The sequence below is a fragment of the Pocillopora verrucosa genome, chromosome 14 (assembly GCF_036669915.1).
Source record: "Pocillopora verrucosa isolate sample1 chromosome 14, ASM3666991v2, whole genome shotgun sequence".
Lineage (NCBI taxonomy): Eukaryota > Metazoa > Cnidaria > Anthozoa > Scleractinia > Pocilloporidae > Pocillopora > Pocillopora verrucosa.
In genome coordinates this window covers 6,559,822-6,584,471 of record NC_089325.1, presented here as the reverse complement: position 1 = coordinate 6,584,471, position 24,650 = coordinate 6,559,822, and the positions used below count along the sequence as shown (strand labels likewise).

The window sequence follows — 24,650 nt, the reverse complement described above, 5'->3', positions numbered from 1 at the left end:
TGAGCTTCGATTCTCGAATGCAGCGCATTGGATGTACAACACCTGAGAGAAATTATTACCCCTTTCCATTTGATTAGTTGAAAACTGAGAAAATATTAGTGAATCAAGCCCACTATCGGTTGTGGGAAAGAGATTGCTTTCGCAATGAGTTCTCCAATGCATTGTACATTATGCAGATCTGCAATTACTGCCTTTTTCCTAGAGATGCCTTTTTTCCGTGCACCGACAGCTGAAAGAGTGGTCAAGGTGGGCCAGAAAGTTACTTATTGTTATTCCTTCCCCACCCAGTACCAAAATAAAACGCGTTTAGAGACTTGTTTGTAACAGATCTTATTGCGCGCGTCAATCAATTATGACGAAAATTCACCAAGGCTTAGACCAGACGACAACAACCGAGTATGATGACTGCTGTGATGGCGGTGCGAGCTGGAAACGTCTCAAATAAGGCGTTAGTAAAAAAGGTGATTGGATTCATCGTCGTTGTGGTTGTTTGTGTGGCAATTGTTGTTGTAGTTTTAAAAGTCCTCAAAACGTTTGGGGACTCCTCTAGTGACTCCAAAAAGGAAAAAACATTTAATGAAGGTATGTTAGATAATTGAAATTTTATTTTGAAGTTACAGTACTCGAACATTTTGCTTCCTTTCGTAGTTTAAGCAACGGCATCATTTAACATAATGCTTCAAGTTGTTCCTGAAAGATGTCGTTGTTCTGAAGACAATTACCCAAGGAATTAGCACTTTTTTCATTTCAGTTGTTTCTTGTGGCAATTATTTCCGGAAAGAAACTGATTTTCCACAAGTTCGCAGCCTTCGTTTCGTGTGTTACGTCACAACTGTGGCGCGCGCGTTCTTGCTTTCTGAAAGTGGCCAAATAAATTAAAAGTCATTGTGTACCAGGCTTAGTGATCTAAATATCGTCCTAACCCTGAAAAAGATGCGTACGATTTTTGCCAATCCCCCATTAAAAGGCGATAGTTGCAACTGGATCTATTGCATTTTAGTGCTCGTGGTCTATCTACATCAGACTTTTGGAGCCTCTCTGGGGGTCTGAGATAGGGGTTTATGCTACACATTTCTCGTCTAGCTCTCCAAGAAGTCATTTGGGTCATCCGGGAGGCCTAATTTTTACTAATTCCCTCAATAAAGCCATTCTTATGCAGTTTTCTTTATATTTTAGTTCGCGTACTGACGAACCAGGGTGGTGTGGGTAATTTTGGACCATCTATACTCAAGTACGAAGGCGTACTGAAAAACGAGGTCAAAGTCTCCCCCCAGCATCCGGGCATTCAACTTTGGACGATTCCAGTTTCCGGTCTCTGGTCTATCGAAGCTAGAGGAGCCTCCGGGGCTGACGGGATATTAGCCGGAAGTTCAAGTAACCGTAAGCGAGGAGGATACGGAGCTATTGTGAAAGGAAAATTCCTTCTACACAAGGGAAGAATCCTAAAGATTTTGGTTGGCAATGAGGGCTTCCGTGACTTTCTAGACCCTCACCGTCCTGGGGGAGGAGGGGGTGGTACCTTTGTTGTGTACGAGGATGGTAAACCGCTGCTTGTAGCTGGTGGTGGGGGTGGTGGTGGAATACCAAAAGCTTGTAAGTACGCATGCACCTATTATACAATGATTTTGTGCCGATTGTCACAAAGCTACAAAAACATGAGGGCCAGAACAAGCCTTAGTCGTTCTCACACAATCAAGCTCCAAATAATCTAATAGTTAGCTATCAAAATATGTATGGTTAGAGAGGTTGTTGGTAGGCTCCAATCCATCACGTTCTTATTGGTCCGAGGGAATGAGGAGAGCAGTTTGTCTCAACGAAGCTTTACATTCCCAATAAGATCGAAAATTTACTGATAAACATGATTTTGGAACTAGCCCACAATTCGTAATCCTCTTACTTCGATGTACGCAGAAGGCGCTTAGATTAAATGATTTCTTAAAGTGTTGTGCAAATTTTCTCTTGGAGGCGTTTTTAGTGCCCTTCAGGATAAAAGCTGTTCTGAAGTCACTTACGAATTCGCTACAGAAAGAAGCCATGCACAACATTTTTGTGTATTAGGCTGCAATATACCTCCTGACCCCTGGATATTCCTTCTGCTCAATCACAAGTGACTACTTGGGCAGCTAAACTTTAAGATTAATCTTGTAATATTCTCATAGCTCGACAGACAGATGGGAAAGGTGGCAGGTCCAATGATGAGCCATCCTCCAGTGTCAGCGGCAGCGAGGGTAAAGGCGGGAAACTTTTAGACTACAGCGACAGCAGCGAGACGGTCATCAATGAATCCACTGGGCATCACAAAGTTATTGCAGGTGCAGGAGGAGGTATGTACAGCGCTGGAGTCGGCTTCAAAGAAGGCTGGGGTGGAGAAAGCTTCGTTGGTGGAGGAAATGGTGGAGAGGCAAACACGGTATATGATAAGTTTCCCCATGGGAAGAGGGGTCGTGGAGGTTTTGGTGGGGGAGGGGCTGCCGGTTTGTTGCCCGGAGGTGGGGGAGGGTATTCGGGGGGTGGTGTCAAAGGGTGTTGGTTGCAGTGTGATGGTAAGAATGGTGGCACGGCGGAAGGAGGAAGTTCGTACAACGCCGGGATTTCACCTTCTAATAAGGCAAACAAGAACAAGGGTCCTGGCAGAGTTTATATCAGGCTCATGTCTGAGGAAGTTGAGGAAGATTAAGCAGATAAAAATATTCCTTTTCCCTTTCCTGGTTTGATCTATGATATACGATCAGACTGCTAATGCGATCATTTCACTCTTTGAATTTCCATCTACTTCTTGAACGTGTTGCAGCAAAGTGAAATATCATTGGTTTGTCAATCACGTTCAAGACAATCGACTAATGAGGAATAAATTATTTTTTTGTATTACTTTAGCGCAAGGATCCATTACACCTACTACCATACCATATTCCCGCCATATTCTAGCCTAACTTCCACAGTTCTGTCTGAAAACAATACCGGAACAAAGGGAGGGAGAGATCTCGTTGCGTGACGAAATAAAGAGCCTGCGCAGAATGCTCCTTCTACATCAATATCCACACAAGCTGCGCATGCGCGTTTGGGAGACCGCAACTTCCTAACTTTCTGCGGACGGTCTCCCGAACTAGTTGATAAGAGAAATTTTTCAATTATTTTTCAACTGTTTTCCTTCAGTCTCTACGTTTTTTAGTTCATCCATGTTCTCCAGTCCTGTGGCTCGTCTTAATGCTGAGGTTAATCAAGTATTCCGCTTCCTTCTTCCTGTTCAAGGCTGTCATAAAACCAGCTGTCCGGTGTGATAGGGTGATTCAGAGCCAGTAGAAAGCGTCTTGTAATTTTCCAAAATTATTTATTTACCGCTGTTGCTGAAACTGAAAGCTAATTGATACGGGAAGACGAGTTTCTTAAGAGAGCATGACCTAGAATGAAAAAATAATCCTTTTTCGGATATCAAGGCCACTAAAATCGCCTTTTTTGTTCACAAGGGTCATTTAAAACACTTTCCTATGTAGTGAGTTATAAATTGTCCTAGTAAGTAAAAAATTTATCTTTCTTCTTCATTATTCCCAAAGTTATTCATTTTAACCGCTGCTGCTGATATCGAACGCTAATTGAAACGGGAAGATGAGGTCATCAAGAGAGAGCATTGCGTAATGTTTTAAAACATTCCTTTTTCGGTGGTCCAGGGATTCCAAATGCAGCTCAGGTGGAATTATGAGTAACTAACTTCCGCACACAGCCAGGTACCCGGATTTGATTAGATTCTTCTCGACTTTTTCTCCTTTTTCTCGTCCAGAAGAAAGCCTTATAGTACTTTCAGACGTAAATTTAGTTTCAATTACATTTGAACTTTATTTTTCTTCTTTTCACTGTTATTAATATCCTTCTTCGAGAATACACACCTGTACAATTTTTTTAATACCAAGTCCCGTGGGGCGGGGTTCCTTAGTCTATCAACGTCACGGATAACTGGTCACATGTCTGCACATGCGTAATCAGATTCGAACCTTGAAGCAGAGAAATTGTAGCCGATCCTGCGAGTTGTTTATATCTACGGAATAAGGCATTCCTTGAAACCGACACGAGAATTCAGGAAGAAGGTATCATCCATCTTAAGCAATGGGGCTTAAGCCTCTTGAGTTCGAAGATTGCATTTTGGATAGTCCGTATTTCCGTGAGAACATCCACGAACATGAACGGGAGCTGGAAAGAACGAACGAGGCCATCAAGGGCCTCATCAAAGAATGTAAGACTTTGTTGAAGGCGATCGAAAGTAAGTGACTGTTCCGTGTACATCTAGAGCTTAAATACACAGTAAAATAGCTGTCGTCCCTGCTTGGAAGTTGCTTAATATTTTTATCTATCAGTGTCTATATTTTAAAGGGACAGCGTTACGAACGCGAGCGAGTTAGCTCTTGTTTTTCCAAGCCTCAGGCGACCTTGACTTCCTGCAAAGAGCTTTTGTCTAATGTTTCAAGCTGTCTGTAGCGCTTCTGGTCACTCGATCATCCTTCTGTACATCTGAACGAATGAATGAATTTTCCCGATCAATCAGTTGAATTTACTGGGAATTTTTACAAGAATTTTCGTGCAACGATCACCTTCCTATCTCCCAAGACATCAATAAATCAATTGACGACCAAAATATAATCTTTTGAATTTTCATGCCAGCAATTTCCTAGAATTGAATTATTTGTCGTCGTTCGGTAGAAATTCGATTTTTGTGTGAAATCGACAGGTTATAACATGAGGGTTTTCAAAAGGCAACACACACATTTTATTTGAAGCCTCAAATCTGTTTCTGCACGAGGCAAAACGTATATGGGCTCCAGAAATTTGACGTAACCTAAAATATTTGTATGTTTAAATGGAGATTACACCATTCAATATTGAAATTTTGAAATGATCTTTAAGTGGGAAATCTCTCACAAGGATGGTAAACGTTCCTCGATATCGCATAATTGGCTCTGTAAACATTTTCCGGCTGAAACTGCCAAGAACGTTATTTGACAGGAACAACCTCTTGCCGGTCCTGGAAGTTTATGACTCTCTGTTATTACTGTGTAGTTTTCCCTTTGTCTTGTCTGAATGCTGTGTACATTTATTTTGTCTTTTCTTAAACTTAAACACAAATTCCTTCATCTTCCTCTAAAGCTGCCAAAGTATACCCTATGGCAGGATGAGTGTGATGTTTGTGTACTTGATTTCCATTGTTTGCCAAATTAGTTGTGAATAATTTGAAATATTTACTGAATTCTTGTCAATTTTAGGCTTCGTGATCAGCAAATTACTGACATGATTCAGTCACTTTTATTTCAGAAACACATTTGCTAATTTTGTTGGGTAATCAATGACCTTTTTTAATGTAGCTAGCTTAATATTTTTTCCTTGACCAAATGGTCTATTTTTGTATTTTTCATACTAATTAAAATTTTTTTGAAATTTTATTTGTGTTCCTCCAAACCAGACTCTTTTGCCATCAGGAAGTTAAGGTCTCTTGCCTCGTTATTTTTTTCCGCTCAGCAGTATGCTTTGACATGAGTCTTTCACTTCGGAGCAGACCTCACTTTAGATTGTTTTCAAGGCATTGTCGAATTTTGAAAGTATTTTTTTTGCCTTCATTTAATTCTATTGACATGCAAAAATACCTTTAGTGGTCTTAGCATTATTTCAAAACCTAAACAATGCAATCCTTCTTTTCCTTGAAGTTTTTTTTTCTTTTGTGGTTGTCCAGAGGTCCAACATCATAGATGGTCATTTGATATGCTTTCTGTGAAGTGGAAATTTCTTGTAGAGGAAAAAAAATTGCAATACTATTATGGAGGCACTCTAAAGAGCTTTGCTTGCCATTTTTAATTAGTTGACAGAAGTTAGGGTCATGACACTAGTCAAGAGGATTTGAAATAGTCCCTTTGTTCACTCAAGGGGCAATAAGATAAATTTGAAACCTTCTGAAACAGGGAATTATGCAATTACGAATCACAAACTTCATTGACCAAAAAGTTCTCTCATCTACCAAAAAAAAAGAAAACCCCAGACCCAATTCAAGAGGGTGTACAAGATGCAAATAGTCTCAATCTGTTCCCGCTGACAAATTTCAGAAGTAAAGAGGCTGAGTCCATATCCGTCTGGTTTGTAGATAGCTATATGGCTTAGGCAAGGAAATGTATCCTCTTTGTGTACAAACATCAATTCATCTCTTGTCTAGATTTATCCAAAGCACAACGTAGCTTTGCAAATGTGCTGAATGGCTTTGGGTTGGAATGCATTGGTGAAGTAGAGACTGACGATGAGATGATTATTGGTGAGTTGAATCTTTAATAAGGTCAATCAGTCACTTATCTCAGTTAATCACACATTCCAGTCTGGGCAATAATTATTGCAGTTTCTCTTGCTTTGACACCAGTTTCCTGACAAATTTAGTAATCCTTTTTTAAAAAAGTGAATTCTGTGATATACAATTTGGTCCCAATAGTATGATGCATTTGTTTTAAATTTGCTGCAGTTTTGTTCAAAAACTGTTTTTTTTTTCCATTATAGCTGATTCGCTGAAGGAATTTGCTAGCATGATCACTAGTGTTGAAGATGAACGAGAAAGAATGGTAATACTGTTTTCTTCTCGTATGACTATCAATATCATAATAGTAATGATCATCATCATCTTAAATCAGGAATCTCAGGCCACAAAAAGTGGTATTTCTCAAGTCTTTGTTCACTTCCTTCATATTTCCCATCTTTCCCATCTTTGTGGGTCTTCTTTCTGGGTTAAGTTATTCAACATTCATGGTTATATAGTGAGCACTTTTTCCTTCTAGTTAAACCATGCAAATTCACAGCTGATAGTACCGCTAGAGAAATTCAGGAGAGAGCAGATTGGAGGAGCAAAGGTATATTGTTGATACTTTGTTTCTTGTTTCACATTATTATTTGAAGTGAATCATGAGGTTTGACAAAAGAATGACTGGTAATGTGGAATTCTGCTTTACAACTTCCCCTTAAAAATGGCTTGTTGCCATTAAATTTACCAGAGGTAGCTTTTGGAATTTTATAAGGAAATTAAATTTTGAGCACCCTCTTAAGTTTGAGATTCAGGATATTAAGCAGACACTATGTTAAACCTTTACACCCTGACATCAGTATCTATATTCTCCATACTGTACTCTATACATTTTCTTTGGTTACTGACAAGAAGAATTCATTTAACAATCAGAGCTCATTAGGTTGGTGATAATTTGTTAAATGCTCATTATCTTAAATGAATGATTCAACACTATTACTGTAAGGAGAAATTAGATGCTGGTCACTCAGGGCTTAAAGTTAAGCCCATGTGTAATAGTGTTTATCCCTTCTCTTTTTTACTTTGTTTGAGGTATTTTATTTCATAAATTTATTCTTTACATCACATGAAAAAACTAACATTTTTCTGTAGGAGGAAAAAAAGAAATTTGACAAGCAGACAGAAAAATATTGTTTAACAGTCCAGAACTACTTGAATCTTTCTTACAAGAAGAAAGAAACCATTCTGAGTGAGGTTTGTAGTATTTAGATAATTTTACTAGTAGTAAATGTTGGGATACACAACAGCCTGGTGTTTTTGTGTGTTTAAGAGGTGGGGGTCACTCTCTTATGATTTTAACCCTTTCTCTTCCAAGATCTCTTTAGTAATTCTCCTTACTATCTGCAATACAATTCTTATGATTTCAGTTTGGAGATTTACTTATCAGATCAATGAATACACCCTCAATTCAAAATATTTCTTGAGTGTCATCACTTTTCTGCTTGATTTTGTATAGATATTGTAAGGAGAATTTTTTCTTGTTCGCTTTTTGGAATTTAAGGGTTGAACAAGATTCTTCAGTCTCACATAGACTCTCTCCACCCAGGAGTACAAATAGGTATCAGTGAAGCCTAGTAAATGCTGGTGGGGGTGGGGAAGGGGCAGTGGTAACATGTGATGGACTGCCAGCCTACATAGCGGTGAGGCAATGCCCCTAGCAGCTTCATTCTATCAAGACTGGAATAAGCTTTAGCACCTTAGCTCAAGAGCTGACTTTCTCTTTTTACCTTTCAAGTAAGGGGATCTAGAGTGGGGACATAAGTTTGTGAAATTTTTTTTTTGGCACAAGTGCACAAGATTCTTGACTTAGTTATTTTTATGGTAGCATTTAATCATGGATATTTGATGTATTTTTCTTCTTTCTTCTTTTTTTTGCATAGGCGGATCAACTACTTCAATCAGAGAGGCGTCTTTTCCATCAGTCTGCCCTTGATTATGTTGTCAAACTTCAAGAGGTCAATGAGAAGAAGAAGTTTGAATTTGTTGAAACTGTAAGTATAAACAGAAATGTTACAGTGGTAAGAGCCCTTATCCTCGGTACGGGGGCTGTGCATTTTCTAGATTTTGGGTGTAAGAAAATTCTGGTAAGTAGGAACCAAAAAAAATGGGAAGGTTTGGGGTTAAAAAGTTGTTACTTCATCACCAAAATGGACTAAGCTGGGGTAGATAATTGGTCACAGAATAGGGTATGATGGGGTAGGGGTTCTGAGAGGCATGCTGCACACACCCAAACAAATAACACAAGTACCCCCATTGTTGGCTTCAAAGCTTAAATATTCCAAGCAATTGAGAGAAACTTTGTTCCAATTTAATTTTCATTCAAGATAAAGCCTATGTGGCTTTTGTAAAGCTCATTCTCTCTTTATCAGTTTATGAGTTAAAGTTAACTCATACCGTAATTTCCGGCTGTTTACCCGCAGGTAATCTGTTGATTTTGCATTAAACGCATGCCACTGCTGGTAATGGGAGGTGCGGGTTATGTGACAATTTAAAAATCTACCAGTAGTTGAATTGAAAAAAATTATCACCAACATGCGTTTCCACCTCTCAAATTTTTCAGAAATCGCAGACAGTACTTTATAATTCAAGTTTTAACACTCACCCAGCTTTCTTTCAACAAATCAACATGGCGCTGAACGATCGTTCGCACAAAATGTGGCCACAAATTCGCATTCTGTCATGTATGAAACATTGAGATTTGGATGTGGGCCACTTGTGTTTTTACTGTATAATTTTATCAATAAAGTACATGCTAATATTGACACAGAATTGTGCACGCGTCTAAATTTCTTTGACTTTTAAACTCAACAAGGACACTTTTACGTTTTCGAAAGTTAGATCAGACAGCTTCTGAAATGTATCACCTTTAATGTCACGTTTTTGCCACCAAAAAGTTGAATAACATAACATGCGGGTTATCCATCAGTGCTGGTAATCTGTTGACTTTTTTTTTCACTGTATGCAATGATCGGCCAGTGCGGGTAATCAGCCGTGCGAGTAAAAAAATGGAAATTATGGTAACTATAATAAGAAAGGAAGCCCAGAGAACAAGAGCAGTGTTTTGTTGTAGCTATAGCTGTGTAGTGAAATAAACAAATTCTTCCAGAGTACCATTATTTTTTACTGTAATTAGATTAAGTATGTGTCATTCTAGGAAGATTTCTCTACCAGATTGCAGGAGTTTTAAGTGTTTCCGGGGGAGCATGCCCCTGGACCCCCCCAGAGGTTCAGGCCTTTGGCCCTCAATTTCACAGTGTACCTGCCTACTCACAAGGCAGTGCCCTTCTACTTCAAAAGTAAATGAAAACCCTGGGTAGTAGGCTCTGAATTTAAAACAGGATTTATGTACATATACAATGTATATGCATGTCTCTTCTGTATAGCAATATGGCAATCCTCATCAGTTTTATTGTTCTTTTCCAGATTTTATCTTTTATGTATGGGCACCAAACATTTTTTCACAGTGGTAAGGTGTTCTTTACAAAGTAGTTGTAAGTTGTGGTTTAAAATTTCTTTGTAACCCAGAGATTCCAACCCCATGTGATGGAAAATAGGGAGTAATTATTAGTGCCAAAGGCGCAAGCTTCTAGGGGGGTCAGGGGGCATGCCCCCAGGAAATTTTGCAAATTTAGGTTCTCTCAAGTGCCATTTCCTGAATTTTGACATCATTCTGGCCTGAGTTATAACATACCATAATGCTCTTCGCGAAGAAAGTAAGTATAATATGAGTGTTTCACAGTGACAGATCGCCAAAAATTCTAAAGATTAGCAATTTTCCCCTAGTTTTCAGAATTTTATGATAAATCGGGAGAATTTGGTAAAAATCGGGAGAGCGGGAGGCAAGACATCAAATCGGGAGACTCCCGATCAAATCGGGAGGGTTGGAATCTCTGGTAACCTTACATCTCATTCTTGTTATGGAAGCCTGGCCTTTTTTAATGAACTTTTTCCTTTTCTAAATATTGTCAACAGGGCATGAAGTATTTAAAGACTACGTTGAGTACATGAAAGATCTTCAACTGAAACTTCAAAATGTAAGTTTGAATCATAACAGTTACAACATTTTATTGACTATGTTATGTACATGAAAGATCTTCAGCTGAAACTTCAAAATGTAAGTTTAAATCATGACTGTAGCAACAGATAGGTTGTTTAAATACACGTAGTAGTTTCTCAAAGGAATACATTTTACTTTATTACGTTGAAAATAAAGTTTTTCTTGCTGCATTTGTTGGTGAAATAGTGTTTTTTTCACTTAAAAGTAAAATTCATGTCTTTGTGCCACCTTGTAATATTGTCTATACACGCTTCTTAGACTCGAGAACGATTTGACACGGCCAAAGAAGAAGCTGAAAGCCTCATGAGTCGAGTACAAATGGTGAGTGTTAATCTTTAGACACCCGAGATCAGATGGCTAATTCTCCCCCTAGCTGCTACTCATTTCCTTTAAAATTTGGAGTTTGATTAAGACAAAAACTCTTACCTGATGAGTCTGAGTATTCTCATTACCAGTTGGCTGGATAATGTAAGGATACATATAGAGAGAAGTTACATGCTAATCACTTGTTGGAGTGGTAGGATTAAATTGAGACTTCCTTTTCTACTGCTGTCATGCCCTGAGAAGTACACGTAGGTGTTGTGTCAACTAATTTCTCTAACTGTTCTTGACCAGTCCTTGTATCATTTTTCAATTGGTTTAGAAATTATTTGGATGTTTTTCCTTTTTCCAATACAGAAAGCTCAAAGTGGTGAGCTACAGTATCGTGGTGCACATACAAGGCAAGGATATCTGGCAGTGCAGAAGAAAGGTAACATTGATTGAAACAGTTTGAGTGAACTGTCAGATTAATGTGGAGTTTGTGCTTTTCATGTTAAGCTCATTTAGAACCTATTGGATTTTTCATTTTCAACCATTTTTTGGTTGATTTTACTTTGAAATTTTGGTTTGAAGGTGCCCTGCAAGATTCTGGCTTCTATGGTGGTTCTTATGACACTGTATAGCTTATGCTTGATTTTAAAGCAATAGCTTAATGGCAAAAATGAACCCTGATTTAAATCAAGCCTTTTGTGACATAATGAAAAATCTCACCTGCCCAGTTAATGCAAACCTCTCTTGTAAAAATTACTTTCTGCTTGATACACTTAATCCATGGACATTTTAGGAAGCCTTGGTACCAATACTTGGCACAAACATTACTGTATGTACACAAAGGAAAACAAGATTCTCACCATGATTCCATACACGCAGACTCAGGGACGACTGGTAGGTGTGAGCTGGTCTTCATCATGGAATGTAGCAGTAGGGTTTTAGTGGACAGGAGAGTATTCTCCAGGTCTGAATTATAACTAACTCAGACCATCAAACTTAAGCAAGGGTATTCTGGGTAGTTGTCAGATAATTCTTTGTTGTAGCCAGAGAATTCTAGGCAGTAGCCAGATACTTCTGGGTATTAATCAGAAATTCTGAACAGTAGGTAAAGAATTCTACCCAGGTACCAGTGATTTCAAGGTAGCAGCCAGAGTATTCTAGGTATCTTCTAGGTATCTAGCCAGAGAATTCTTTGCAATGGCCTGAACATTCTGGATAGCAGCTAGAGAATTCATGGTAGCAGTCAGAGAATTTTTGGCAGTGGCTTGAGAATTCTGGATGGTAGACAGAGGATTCTCTAATCTCTGATTATTATGGATCATTCTGTGTAAAAACTTTGATCTGTGATGCGATATGGTCATATGGGTTTATGGCACTCTTCATTGTTGCTTTGCAGCCAACAAACACTTAATTAAGTTCATATTTTTTGCACTACTAAAAAGTAATCAAGTCACATTATTTATCTTTTAGAATGCATCAACTGACACAATGGTTGTAACATCTTGCATCAGGTAGGACAAATATACTAATAGATGCAACGAGGTTTAGATTTATCACCCTTCTTTGACTACATCTCCATGGCAAGAACCATTTCATTCATATTGATTTTTGTTTGATGTTGTAGAAGAATGACAGATTCTATAGACAGAAGATTTACATTTGAAATTACTGCCGAGGAAAGGTAACAATGGTGTAAACATCTCATCCAGTTCACTGCTTACCTCAGTCACCTGTTGACATGTTGTATAGTTGTTTTCAGTATTGACAAGAGAAATAGTGTAGTTCCACTGAACTATTTTGCTTTTGAAGTGGTTAAAAATAGTTTCATCATTCATTTATTTTATTTTTTATTATTTTGGAACAGATCACAACCTATCTTATTGCAAGCACAGGGTGAGGATGATAGAAAGTCTTGGTTGGAAGCCATGGATGGCAAAGAACCTGTAAGTTTATCTTGTCAGAAATATTAAGATTGAAATAAGTAAATCTTTAAGGCTTTTTTCTTGACTTACAAAAATCTTTCTCCTTTGAGCAATCTTCTTTTCTCTTTTCAGTTGTATGAGGATTTCAATAACCTACCCAAACTTAAAGATGGTAAGTTTTTTAATCTTAGCATAGTCCCATTCCTACAGTGATTGCAATGTTCCTTGCCCTTTGTTAATCAGTTTTTCAACAGAGCCACCATAATTTTACTTGATGCCAGAGTTTAAAGAAATTTTATGTCAATATCTTTCAGAGGAAACACGTGATCTTGAACTCACTTTTATCACCAAGTGTATTTCAGCAGTGGAAAAACGAGGTTTGTTCCAACAAAGATATCAATTAAACACAACTCAGATTATCTTGGCAGACACTGTCCTTAGTGAACATGTCTACTCACAGTTGCCCTCATTGTGAGTCACAAGCCCCTTTCAACTTCCATGGTGCAAACTCTTTGTAAACACATTTTCAGAATTGGACATTCCAGTAAGCAGGTGGGGCCACTATTATGGGTGATGATTTGTATGTTTCCTTTGCCTTAAAACTTTAAAGGGGAACATGAATGAAATCCCAGTAGTTGTATTTTTATAAACCAACATCACATTACTGTACTTCACAGCTTTTTGTTCTAAGTTCAGTGTAAAACTTGCTTTGTTGTCAGACATTTACAATACACATCCAGTTACATTTCAAATCACCTCTTATCCAAGCAGGCTCCCTTACTAGGTCAGCTATGGCCTACACCGCTCACAGCAGCCTTAAAGAATTGTAAACTCCCATAAGCAGCCAGCTCCACAGTGGATGTTGTCTGCCTATGAGAGATCTGTTACAGTGATGATAGTCTTTTCCTCTTGTATTTTTATTGACAATAGAAGATTTCATATTTCTCATCTCAATGCTTATTCCAGGTATAACAGACCAAGGTCTTTACAGAATAGTTGGTGTGGGTTCCAAGGTCCAGAATCTTTTGTTACAATGTATTGAAAGGAAGAAGGCAAAGACAGTTGACCTTGCAGACCAGGAATGTGAATGGGAAGTCAAAACCATTACCAGTGCACTTAAACAGTACTTGAGGTGAGGTTATGGCAGGATTTTAAGGTAGTGCACTTATGCCAATCTGTGAAGTTATGTTCTGATGTGTGTGCATTTTATGTTGTCTTTTAAGAGTAAATTGAAGTATTATGTTTTGTAGAAACTATCAGTGTCATTTAAACATTTTGTTGCTATTAGGAACATGCCAGAGCCTTTGTTTACATACAACTACCATGAACAATTCCTGGAAGCTGTTAGTAAGTACAGAATACTGTTTCTAAACTTATTTGATGAATTAATAACAAGTGTGGGAAGCAGTAAATCTAAAAGTTAACTTTTGTATTGTATTTTACAATTGATATTATTTTTAATTAATAACAGTTTTCAGTTGAGTATCTACTACAGCTTATGCTTTCCTCTCTCTGCTCTCCTATTGGTCTTAAAAAACCAACACCACTCTCTAAACAGTGAGATGCAATAATGAATCAGAGTCAAATTAGTCACCAGTGTTTTCTCTGTGGTTGAGATCGGTTTACTGTTTTCACTCAAATTCTCAGGTTTAACTTTAACTCTCTCTCCTATGAGCGACCAAGACAGCATTTCTCCTCACAATATCAATACAATATCAAATAGACAAGTGATGAGAATGAAGAAAAATATCAGTCAGGGGATTATAAGTTGATTCAATACATAATTCTCCAAACTCACATCACAAGAACTGTAGGGCAGACAGTAAGGAGAATCACTAGTGAGATCTTGGGAGTTAAACGGTTAATCTGATTGATCTTCGTGGTACTTTTTTTGGTCTTATAATAATCTGTATGAATGTGCTCTTTAGAAACTTGTGATTTTTAGTTAGTGTGATGATTTTTTTGTTTTTTGTAGAAAAAGATACATTCGAGAAACGAGTTGAGGCCTTGAAGTGCCTTGTGGCTGAATTACCTGAAGAAAACAGGAAGTTAATAAGAATGATTATGAAACATTTAACACAGTAAGAGGCACATTTATTTTCTTTTAAAAGTAGCAATAATGGTGTCTCAGCTAATTGTTTATACAATTTTCATCGCATCTTTTGTTAATTTGCATGCATTACTCGATGGGTGATTCTTTCTTAAAATTGATTAGAATAAGCTCAAAAAGAGCCAAGGTGTTTTTGAGAAGTCCACACCCACATGATACTAATGAATGTACAGTTTTACCCGTCTATACCCCTGTTTGTGATTTTCATATTTGAGTTCGCCATGGTTATTTTAATCGCTGTTTGGTAATTTTCCGGCATTCTTGCACTATGCATAGCAGTACTTCATTCAGTGTGTTTTTCCTGGCAGGGTTGCGGCTCATTCCAATAGGAACTTAATGGCGGCAAGCAACCTTGGAGTTGTGTTTGGTCCAACATTGATGAAATCTAGAGAGGAATCTATGGCTGCGATCATGAATTTGAAATACCAGAGTATTGTTATTGAGCTGCTTATCAAAGAGTTTAACACAGTGAGTAGCCAACAGTTGAGTTTTGTTCTTGAATTTTTGCATAGTATCGAAATTTGCCAAAATCTTTTCCAGACTTAGAAAAGTGAACGATTAAGTCTCAAGAAAAAAAAACGGAAAATCTGGAATTTTTGCAAAGCTGCATCATTTACAACATTTTTGGGTGGGGTATTTGGGAAGAAGATGAATTTAGAATTGTCTCGGTCAGAATTTCACCAAGATGAAAAATTTGAACCTTCTTTTGTTGAGTATTACTTGGCTTTTCTCGCAGATTTTTGGGCCTGATCCTAGTCCGGATTTAGGGGAAGATTCTACTGATTCCTCTCCAATTGTAGTAGAGAACAACACAGGGAATCCCTTCTTAGAAGAAAAAGAGAATGATTCTACGCACTTCTACGAAAAGCCCAAACCTCTCCCTAAGAAGAGAAACAGTGATGATACTGGTGCTAAAATAAATGAAGCCAAACCTGTTACACCCTCCAAGCCTCTACCCCTCCCCACTAAAGGTTACCGTGCCCCACCCCCTCCGAACAAACCAGCTCCGTATGCGAGGCCGAAAGTCAGAGCCATTGTTGCGACAGGTGAGTTACCCTTAGACTCTAAAATTGAATAGGTCACGTTATTTAAAGTCTCCTCCGCAGCTGTTCGTTAGGATGTCACGCAACGCACTGTTGCGTCATGGACGGCTGTGAAGGAGGCTGCATCATCGATTGCAGTTTTCGGTTTTTGGGCGTTTTGGGCGCATTTCTTTACCAAGGCGACATTTAGAGCCAGGAAAGGACGAAGGTCAATATCTAACCATCTTGATCGTATCAGCGTGGTTAGTAAATAATTTCGAAGATGCCAAAAATATTACGCGGTAGAATTTCGTTTATGCGGGAACGAATTGAGAAATCCTGAGCGAAAGAGTAGACCTATCTTTCTCGCCAGGGTCGCTAAAAAGTCATAGAACGAGGTACGCTTTTGCACGGGTAGTTAATACAAAGTTCCTGTTTTATGTCAGATTCCGAGGACGATCTTAGCAGTTTGTCTGAGTCTTCAAGTGCAAATTCAACCCCTCAGAGTGAAGGGAAAGGGCCGTTATCTCCAAGGGATTTTTGGAGAGAAAAAACTGGTAAGTCTACAGTGCTGAAAAGGGGAATGCCTTCGAAGGGTAAGCATTTGCCATGCAGAAGCTTTCAAGTGAGAATTCCTATTCCTATTCTGTTGACACAGACGACCGTTTACTTCACAAGCAAAGCTTCTTGACGCCCAAGCCTTTGGCTCTGTATAATTCTATTTTTCTGTTTTAATTTAGCAAATAAACCAGTACCTCCTCCGAAGAAACCTGAAGTAGTGTAAGTACAACTCGCTTTGAGGAGAAGAATCTTTTTGTATGCTTTGTTCTTTGATTTGTTTGTGATTAGAACAGGGGTTCTTTTGCTGCTAAACCAGACATGCTGATCTTCAGCCAATTGCAGCACTACTTACGCCGTTTTTGAAAGCTGTGTAGAACACTGTGCCTTTGTTTGGCCTCCTGGGCATTTTTTCGTCTAGCATTTTGTGGCTGTTCGGTCGATTAATGACTTGGGGGCTGTACTCCGGATTGAAATGTCTTAGATCAATACCAAGCCAGGCTTCCGTGTTGTGTTTTTTGATAGGAAAAGTGTACTCACTCAGTAGGAAACTATATACAAGCCAAATTTCAGGGAAACGACACTCTAAGGAGTTTAAATAGCATGCCATTTATGTGTTGTCGCAACACTCCTGGATGCTGACTTCTGGGATGTCTTTCCCAGTCCCTCTCGTTATTTTGTGTGCTGCTCCATCTTAAATCCTTTGACTCTTGGAATTGATCAGTTTGAAATTTTCCCGGCATTGTTGGGCAGACAGATAATTAGAGTTAAAAAGAAGCGTACCGGCCAGGAGATATTGTTTTGATATGAAAGCAAATTCTCAGGAATGATGCGAGAGGCCTATATGATAATCACTGCAGAAAATTAATTGTTAGATCTTGTGAGCGATAGGGCTTACTTATGTTGAGAAGTATGAACGGGACCTTGAGACCACGGTGAAACCTACCACGACGCGAGTGGATTTTGTTATAAAAAGTGGATCGTAAACTTCTCATAGTAATGATGAAGACACAAGAATGTCCCCTGTGATAGTTATACATCGACTGATCCCAGCAGCAGTACTTCTCATAGTAATGATGAAGACACAAGAATGTCCCCTGTGATAGTTATACATCGGCTGATCCCAGCAGGATCACAAGTTTTTTTTTCTTCTTTCACTTTACTGTTGGATTTACTTTTACTTTTACTTTTTAACGCTTTAACTAAGCTGCATGCCGTTCGTAGTGTTATATTTTGTGTTTGCTTTAAGCTTTTATTTTGCTTGTTTATTTTAGCGCTGAGTTTAAAAGCAGATTTGAAGGCTCTTCAAGACCTTTTTCTATGGTTGATCCCATGTAAGTCTTGTTTCTCCCCTTTTCATGTTTTTCCAAAATATTGTTTTTGTCTCCAGAGCAGTCAGATTGGTTTGTTTTACTGATCTTTCCAGGCGGTACTGGTACCTTTCACCTTTGACCAGAAAAAAAGGAGAACAGAAAGGAAAGAGAAATTTGGCGAATTTATAAAAACTCGGCAAACCACGAACTAAATGTTCAGATACGAAGCTGGAAAACTGGGTCTAGTATCTTAAATCTAGGCTAGCTGGTAATCTTCCCAGGAGAAATAAACGTCAGAATTTCTATCTCTTCTCTTTGAACTGTGATGTCCCCACATTCCGTCCCGTTATATTTAAGATTATGTTGATAGAAATGTATGATAGAAAGCTGTGCGAAACCTTCATCTGTTTTCCAGTGAGCCTCGATGTGATGTACAAGACCCAGTTTCCCTAGGTCGTGTTCAAACGTTTTGAAGATGGTTCATATAAAACGTCAATGAAACTTAAGAGAAGTTCCATTGATTTTCACCAAATTTAGTAAAAAATTGGCGCTAGTTTTCACCACCTGTATTTGTCTAACCGCAAGAGTTATGAAATCATTTTTTCTTGTGATACATCGTTACGTTCTCTCCTAGTCTTGAAGAGCAGTCCATTTTGTAACACCTTGCACCAGTTATGTTGTTTTTGCTGCTGTATTTTGTTCCTTTTTTGTTCACACGCCGCATGTTGTGTCAGTCACATATGTTTGCATCACAGTCAGCCGTCACGAATCTTTGTCATAAGGGCTGAATGCGAAAGGGTAGGAACTGAACGAAGTTTGTTTGTGTGTGTGTATGTTGTGTGGGGAGGGGGGAATGCCCTCTGTGAATTCTAAACCCCTACCTTCTAAATATCGCATTTGACTTGAGAGATACTCCTTTTATATACCTGGCGTAGGAAATTGATAGGGACAAAGGAAAGACAAAAGAGTTATTTCATTTGAGACGAATCAACTGTTACTCAATATTCGGGTAATTTGGTATTATCAACTGAGTTGATAAAGTAGATTGTCCACCGTAAAGAGTTTCACAGCTTACGTTTCGAGCGTTACCCCTTTATCAGAGCGAAAAACGAAGTGCTAACGCTCGAAACGTCAGCTTTGAAACTCTTTACGGTGGCCAGTTTACGTTATCAACTCAGTTGATAATACTAAATTACCCTGTCATACTCCCCCACCGACGCAACACCACAGTTTCTTTAGAGACTTTACCCCCTGTTCCTCAATATTCCCTTGATCAACCTATTGGACCTGCCTGAGAATCCTTTTCGATGTATCGATGTCCGTGTGCAATTACTCACTTTTTGTCTTCAGAAACGATAAGGCAAAGGAGAAGTCTTCTGGTATTCGCCGTGCTAGCAGTCAAGGGGGAAGCCTTAACAGGGGAGTGCAGTCTTGGGGGACTGGGCCTCCCCCTCTCCCTAAGGAACCCCCGCCGGTAGATGAACCGAAGCCATCTCCAGCTACCAAAACACCGAGGTGAGACCGCCAGTATTTAGTTGAAATGGAAAATCGTTAATTTTCAGAAGATATGATTTTTTAACTTTTCGGTTATAACCCCGTAATTTCTTAATACTCTAGGAAAGTCAGGACGATATATCCCTGTGTAGCGGAGAACAGTTCGGAGCTTTCGTTTGATGCTGGCACAGTAATTTCAAATGGTAAGTAAAGTTACTTAATTTTTTTCCAAAATTGGACCTCAAAACAACCTGCATTTTTGGTAGTCCTATCTACGCGTTGCTGATTTCGCTCGAAAGCTTGATTTAGACCGCCATAAAATTCCAAATAAAGACTGGGCTCCTGCAATGTTGGGGTTTCTCCAGGGCTTAAGTCACCGGGGGCGGGGCGGGGCTTGTAATTGGTGAGGCTAATAAGTGATATTAATAACGTTTCGAGTCACACAAAAGGTATATTTTGCAGTTTATTACAAGAAATATGAAACCTCTAACGTTAACTGTAGAGGGAAAGGTCAGACTTCTCTGGTGTAGTTCAAAAGGGTTATCACTACAAGGTTTTCCTGTAACAATTTCTATGTGCTCTGTGTCCTGATTGTTGGGCGAATAATGTTTCATTTATCGAACAACTTCTTTTTTTCTTTTTTTTTTTGGGGGGGGGGGGGGTGTGATCATATGGATGGGGTCTTTGACTGGGTTGTCATGGTAATTTTTCTTCATAACTCCTTAATTTTATTTTTCAATAGTGCGCCCTTCGAAAGAACCTGGCTGGCTTGAAGGTACGCTGAACGGAAGGACAGGTCTTGTTCCTGAGAATTACGTTGAAACTATCACGTAGCTGACTTTTTAATATATCAGAGATTTAGGATATTTTAATTGGTGATCAAGGAGATAGAATTCCTTCCAAAAAGACGTATTCGGCATTAAACGTAGTTATCAATACCTACTTTAATGCTAACTGAAACGGAAAAGATATTCGTTAAAATGATGTAGCTATGAAGAGTTCTAAGACATGATGAGTAGCCAGACAGACGGAAGGCGTGGAAAATGTTTCGTCAGTTTTCAACACGGAAGTGGATATGCATGTGTTTGTAGCATGAAGAGGCACGTGTGCAGCGTGATCTGATCGGTTATGGAGTTGATCCCACGTGAACGAAGTGAGATCGGTGAAATCTTCCTTTCTCCTAAGGAGAAACAAACGAGCTTAGAAACCATGAGAATTGTTATTGCTGGAACGCCGAAATCGCGATGGGTTAATTTTTTAGACAGCGTATTGTTAAGAAAACGATTTGCGAATCTTCTCACTATTTTTATTAATCATTTTTTACGTTGCTGGTCAACTGATTTTTTTGTTTAAGTCTAGACAAGGTTATCGACAGTAAGAATGCTGAAACTCCCGCAGTGTTCTGTAGGACTCAGGAACATCTGCCTTAATTTTCATCATGAAAGTGAAGACATTATTCACACGTGCAGGGTTATTCGCTGTGGATTGGTTGTCAATCATGTCTCTCTCTCTCTCTCTCTCCCCTTTATTTTTTTTTGTAAATTGAATTTTAATGAAAAATGATTTTTAAAACAAATAGATGTAAGCTTAGGGGTGTTGCAATGTGTCTGAATTTTCTGCTAGAAGAGAGGTTTTTTTTCTAATTTTAATATTTGCTGAATTGAGGTGAAATTTTATGCAATCGGTTACAGCCTCTGAATTTAACATGCTGTTCTCGCACTTTTCTATAGTTTCTGTTCTTGACGACGATATGGCGTGATTTTTAAGTAAAAAACTTCATCCTTCTATCCGTCACGTGATTATTCGTTACGTGACATTGATACATCGTGTGCCACCCCTAGCAAGTCTAGTCTTTTAGAACGCAGTTGCTCTAAGCTTAGGATTAGGATTGAATTATGATAAACAAGACCTTAAGGATTTTGAAAGTCTTGGAAAATGTTTCAATTTTATTTTTACTCTATTTGTCTGATTGAAATCAAATTTGCAAATCCACCTTTGAATTCGTGTTCGTTATTTTTCTGATTATAACGGGGAGCTGGCTTCTTCAAGTAATCAGTGGAGAGTTCCTTGCGTGACACTCTTGGTGTTACTTCAATAAAGTCACGTAATAGGTCAAAGGTTATGGTTGGTAGTCGCTGGTTCCTTGACTTTGTAGGACTGTTCGAAAATGTGTGAATAATTCAAGCTTAATTTGGCAAAAAAATCAGTCAATTCATGGACCATATTTGGCCAGATGTGATGAGGTCATTAAATAATAATACTACATTATTAGACTACCTAAGCTCGCTAGCCCTGCTGAGAATCAAACTTGACTTGTGCAATAATTAAGCGCTTCTGATTATATCGCGAATATGTAAGAAAAAGAAAGAAATATATTAAAAATCTCTTTTACTGTATCTCTTGTCCATGTCTCGTAACGAAGTGGACTCGGTCAATAAGGAAGAGGGTTCGAGGGGCGGGGTTTCCCTTCTTCTCGATCTTTAAGCCCGTTACACGCGAAGGGGTTTGCTCTCGAGTTATGCCATGTCTGCCTGTGTAAGGACGATGTTATGGCCATAATCCATAGCAGGGAGTAGTATTTCCACTCGCAAAGTTCTTCAAGGTGCAAACTGATTGCACTTTTGAAAGCGGAATAAGGAAGCTTAAAAATGCTTTTAGTGTGTAGAGACACTTAAGAAGATATACCGGTGGGTGAGACGGAAAATCTATACCATTAGCCAATCAAGTTAGCCTGTGTTTTCATCATCACTTTTCGATCTTGCGAGAGAGGAAAACAGTTGGGGAAGTCGATGTTCGTTTCGCATCAGTGCAATCGTCTAGTGAATACCAATTATACTGGCAAAAAATCGCAGAATAGGGGAGTTTCGGAGTATGGCACGGGAGAATGCGAGAGATAGAGAGGTTGGGAAGCGGATTCAAATGAAAAAATATGAATAGTCGTGTTTCTTTGAAGAGACTGAAAGAAGAGGCAGATACGTTATTACTCGGGCAAATGGAAAGGTCAACTAGGCCCAGGCCTCGTCTTTCGAAGAAGGCGATCGCGAGGTTACCAATTGTTCTTGCTATTGCTCCAAGGGTTATCACTTAAAAATACGCTTGAAAATTCTAGCTACAATGCCCAACGATGAAAAGACCGTGCATTTCGTCCGTCACTGTCAATCTACATGGAACGAAGCACAGAATGTTTTCAAAATTCCTCGCAAAGATCTGCACTCTGAAGCTTACCTAGACTGTCCGTTGAGTGCTCTTGGTGAAGAACAAGTTACCACCTTACAGCCGAAAGTAAAGGCTTTGAACGCCGAGATCGCTATAACCTCTCCGTTTACGCGAGCCATTCAGACATGTCTTGGATCTTATGGTAGTCAGAATGTTGTTGTTTCGCATTGGTGCGGGGAAAGAGGAGAATCTTTATGCGACATAGGAAATACCAGAGACAGCCTCGAGAGAATGTATCCAACGCTGGATTTTAGCGAGCTGCCTCCGAACGTATGGTGGTACGTAGACGAAAATTTGAGAGATCAGCTGACAGATCAGAGAAAATGCTATGAGTGGCTGTTGAACAACGGAACCTTTCTAATGGGGGAAACAGATGACTATTTTCAGCAAAGACTGAAACGTTTTCATGCTTTCCTTCGAAGTCGCAATGAAACAAACATTTTGGTATTTTCACATAGCATGTTTCTGAGGAGCTTTCTTAACAAATATTACGAGCGGCCTGTAACACAATATCTTCCAAATGGTTCCATAACCACCTATAAATTATAGAAAAGTCAACGAAACGAAAGTACATTTTTTATTATAGCACCCCTCAATCGAATTATGAACTTCGTTTTATCCTTTCTAGGTATTTATTTCCTTCATGCTTATTTGTTGACAAAATTGACAGTATATAGTGAGAAGAACATTAGTGACGCACTCAGCTGCACCTTGTGTGCCCCTCTTCTGTTCTTAAATTTTGAATATCAACTATGATCTATCACTGAACTGACGCACAGCAGCCCAGTATCTATTTGTTGACCCTTGAACTCCTGAGATCTCTTTACTGTCTGCCAAAGGATTCTCACTATGTTAGTTGTGAGAATTTGGTATTGGATCAGTTAATAATCTGGTAATTGATATTTTTCTTTATTCTCATCACTTGTCTGCATGATATTGTATAGATATAGGTAAGGAGAAAGTCTGTCTTGGTCACTCACAGGAGTAAAAGGGTTGACAACACAACTGAGCTATCTCTCAAAAAGTGTGCAAATTCTGAAGAATTGCTTCGGTTTTGCTTTACACTTCTGGAATTGGTTTTTAAAACATAACCATCTATACTTAAATAACGAGAGACATTGTTTGTAGATTAAGCTTACTTTTAATCCCAAATATTTAATTACTTTTTTTTAAATAATGCATGTATTGATGGTCACTCATTGGGGACTATAAGTAGGGGTTTTTGGGGCTAGATTTCTGCCATTCTCTGAAGTCTGGTTTTCAAAAAAACCCAAGAAGCAACTTCTGGTGAGGGCAGGCTTATTTCCAGAACAAGAGCTTGTAATCAATCCAGGGGGTTGTAAATCTGTTAGTACACTTCAGCCTTGAGTTTTGTTTGACTTGATGCAATGACAGCGTGCCTAGCTTGTTGGACTCTGTAGTAAAACCTGGCAGCAATGTTTATAACCTTACCTCAAAACATTTAATCAACTTTTTACTTAGCCTGTTCCAGACCTTCATTCAACAGAGATAAGTGACTAAAGAGAGAAAAAAACTGGAGGGTAGTGAGTGGATGATTAAGGACTAAGAGGTATATTGCTTTTCACAGCAAGCTGGTTGGTTATCTTGTGGTATAATTTTAGTGGCACCAGTAGTGTCATGTATTGAATTCTGGAAAAATGTTGGAAGATCCCTCGCTCTGTTTTTTTCACCAGGCCCTTTCCAAAATTTTCACCATATTAATATGGAAAGAAAATATTGTTGATAGCACATGGTTCCCATAAAATATCAAATTAGTAAATTTAATCAATTTATCATTTGTCTGATACAAATTATATATTTTTTATTATTAAATTTTTCACTTTGTATTTAGAGTTACCCACTTACCCCCTAATTCATGTCCTTTTCTATTTGTTTCACTCTATTTTCTCAAAAGGTTTCTACAGGAACAGTACCTTAGGAAATGTATAAAGAACAGTGTGAAGAATAAATCAAATCATCTGTGTCAATAAATTGCAAAATTAGTGCCCCAGGCTAACAAAACAGGGTTTATTCAAGGGCACAGCTTTGCAGGATTTCTACAAATTGAAAAAAAATGCTGCTTAAAATTTGTGCTTCTGGGTCAAATGGGGCAAAAAATAAAAATAAAAAATAGACCCAAGGATAAGTACCATTTTTTTTTTTTGGAAATAGAGTATTCAAAAACATCACTGACAACAACACTGATTTGACAGCAACTCTATACACCTACTTATAACTCTTAGGGCCTCTTACTGTCTCGACTGCCTTTCTTTTCTGTACCAATAAGTTCAATTACCTTTAAGGGAACCCCTTTCTTGAACCCTATCTCT

The 24,650-nt window shown here is 38.6% G+C and overlaps 3 protein-coding genes across 4 annotated transcripts; all 3 read left to right on the top strand.

Annotated features, from left to right (window-relative positions):
• Positions 1 to 398: 398 nt before the first annotated feature.
• Positions 399 to 2,677, top strand: LOC131794771 (tyrosine-protein kinase receptor-like). The gene is made up of 3 exons (XM_059112319.2): positions 399 to 582; positions 1,177 to 1,593; positions 2,160 to 2,677. Exons 1-3 carry the CDS (start codon positions 399 to 401, stop codon positions 2,675 to 2,677), a joined length of 1,119 nt encoding a protein of 372 aa, XP_058968302.2.
• Positions 2,678 to 3,981: 1,304 nt separating this feature from the next.
• LOC131794805 (rho GTPase-activating protein 26) lies at positions 3,982 to 21,500 on the top strand. Of its 2 annotated transcripts, XM_059112360.2 has the most exons (27): positions 3,982 to 4,252; positions 6,188 to 6,283; positions 6,520 to 6,581; positions 6,795 to 6,866; positions 7,409 to 7,510; positions 8,197 to 8,307; positions 9,740 to 9,782; positions 10,289 to 10,350; positions 10,632 to 10,694; positions 11,052 to 11,124; positions 11,479 to 11,579; positions 12,156 to 12,196; positions 12,310 to 12,366; positions 12,550 to 12,628; positions 12,740 to 12,779; positions 12,922 to 12,984; positions 13,574 to 13,739; positions 13,896 to 13,954; positions 14,583 to 14,688; positions 15,026 to 15,185; positions 15,454 to 15,763; positions 16,186 to 16,296; positions 16,480 to 16,519; positions 17,572 to 17,631; positions 18,961 to 19,125; positions 19,228 to 19,307; positions 19,847 to 21,500. In XM_059112360.2, the coding sequence occupies exons 1-27, from the start codon at positions 4,099 to 4,101 to the stop codon at positions 19,936 to 19,938; spliced, it is 2,568 nt and encodes an 855-aa protein (XP_058968343.2). In that variant the 5' UTR covers positions 3,982 to 4,098; the 3' UTR covers positions 19,939 to 21,500. The 2 variants fall into 2 exon arrangements, with proteins under 2 accessions (XP_058968343.2, XP_058968344.2); XM_059112361.2 differs by lacking the exon at positions 17,572 to 17,631.
• Positions 21,501 to 22,218: 718 nt separating this feature from the next.
• On the top strand, positions 22,219 to 22,869 carry LOC131794901 (uncharacterized). The gene has a single exon (XM_059112471.1). It carries the CDS (start codon positions 22,219 to 22,221, stop codon positions 22,867 to 22,869), a length of 651 nt encoding a protein of 216 aa, XP_058968454.1.
• Positions 22,870 to 24,650: the final 1,781 nt, after the last annotated feature.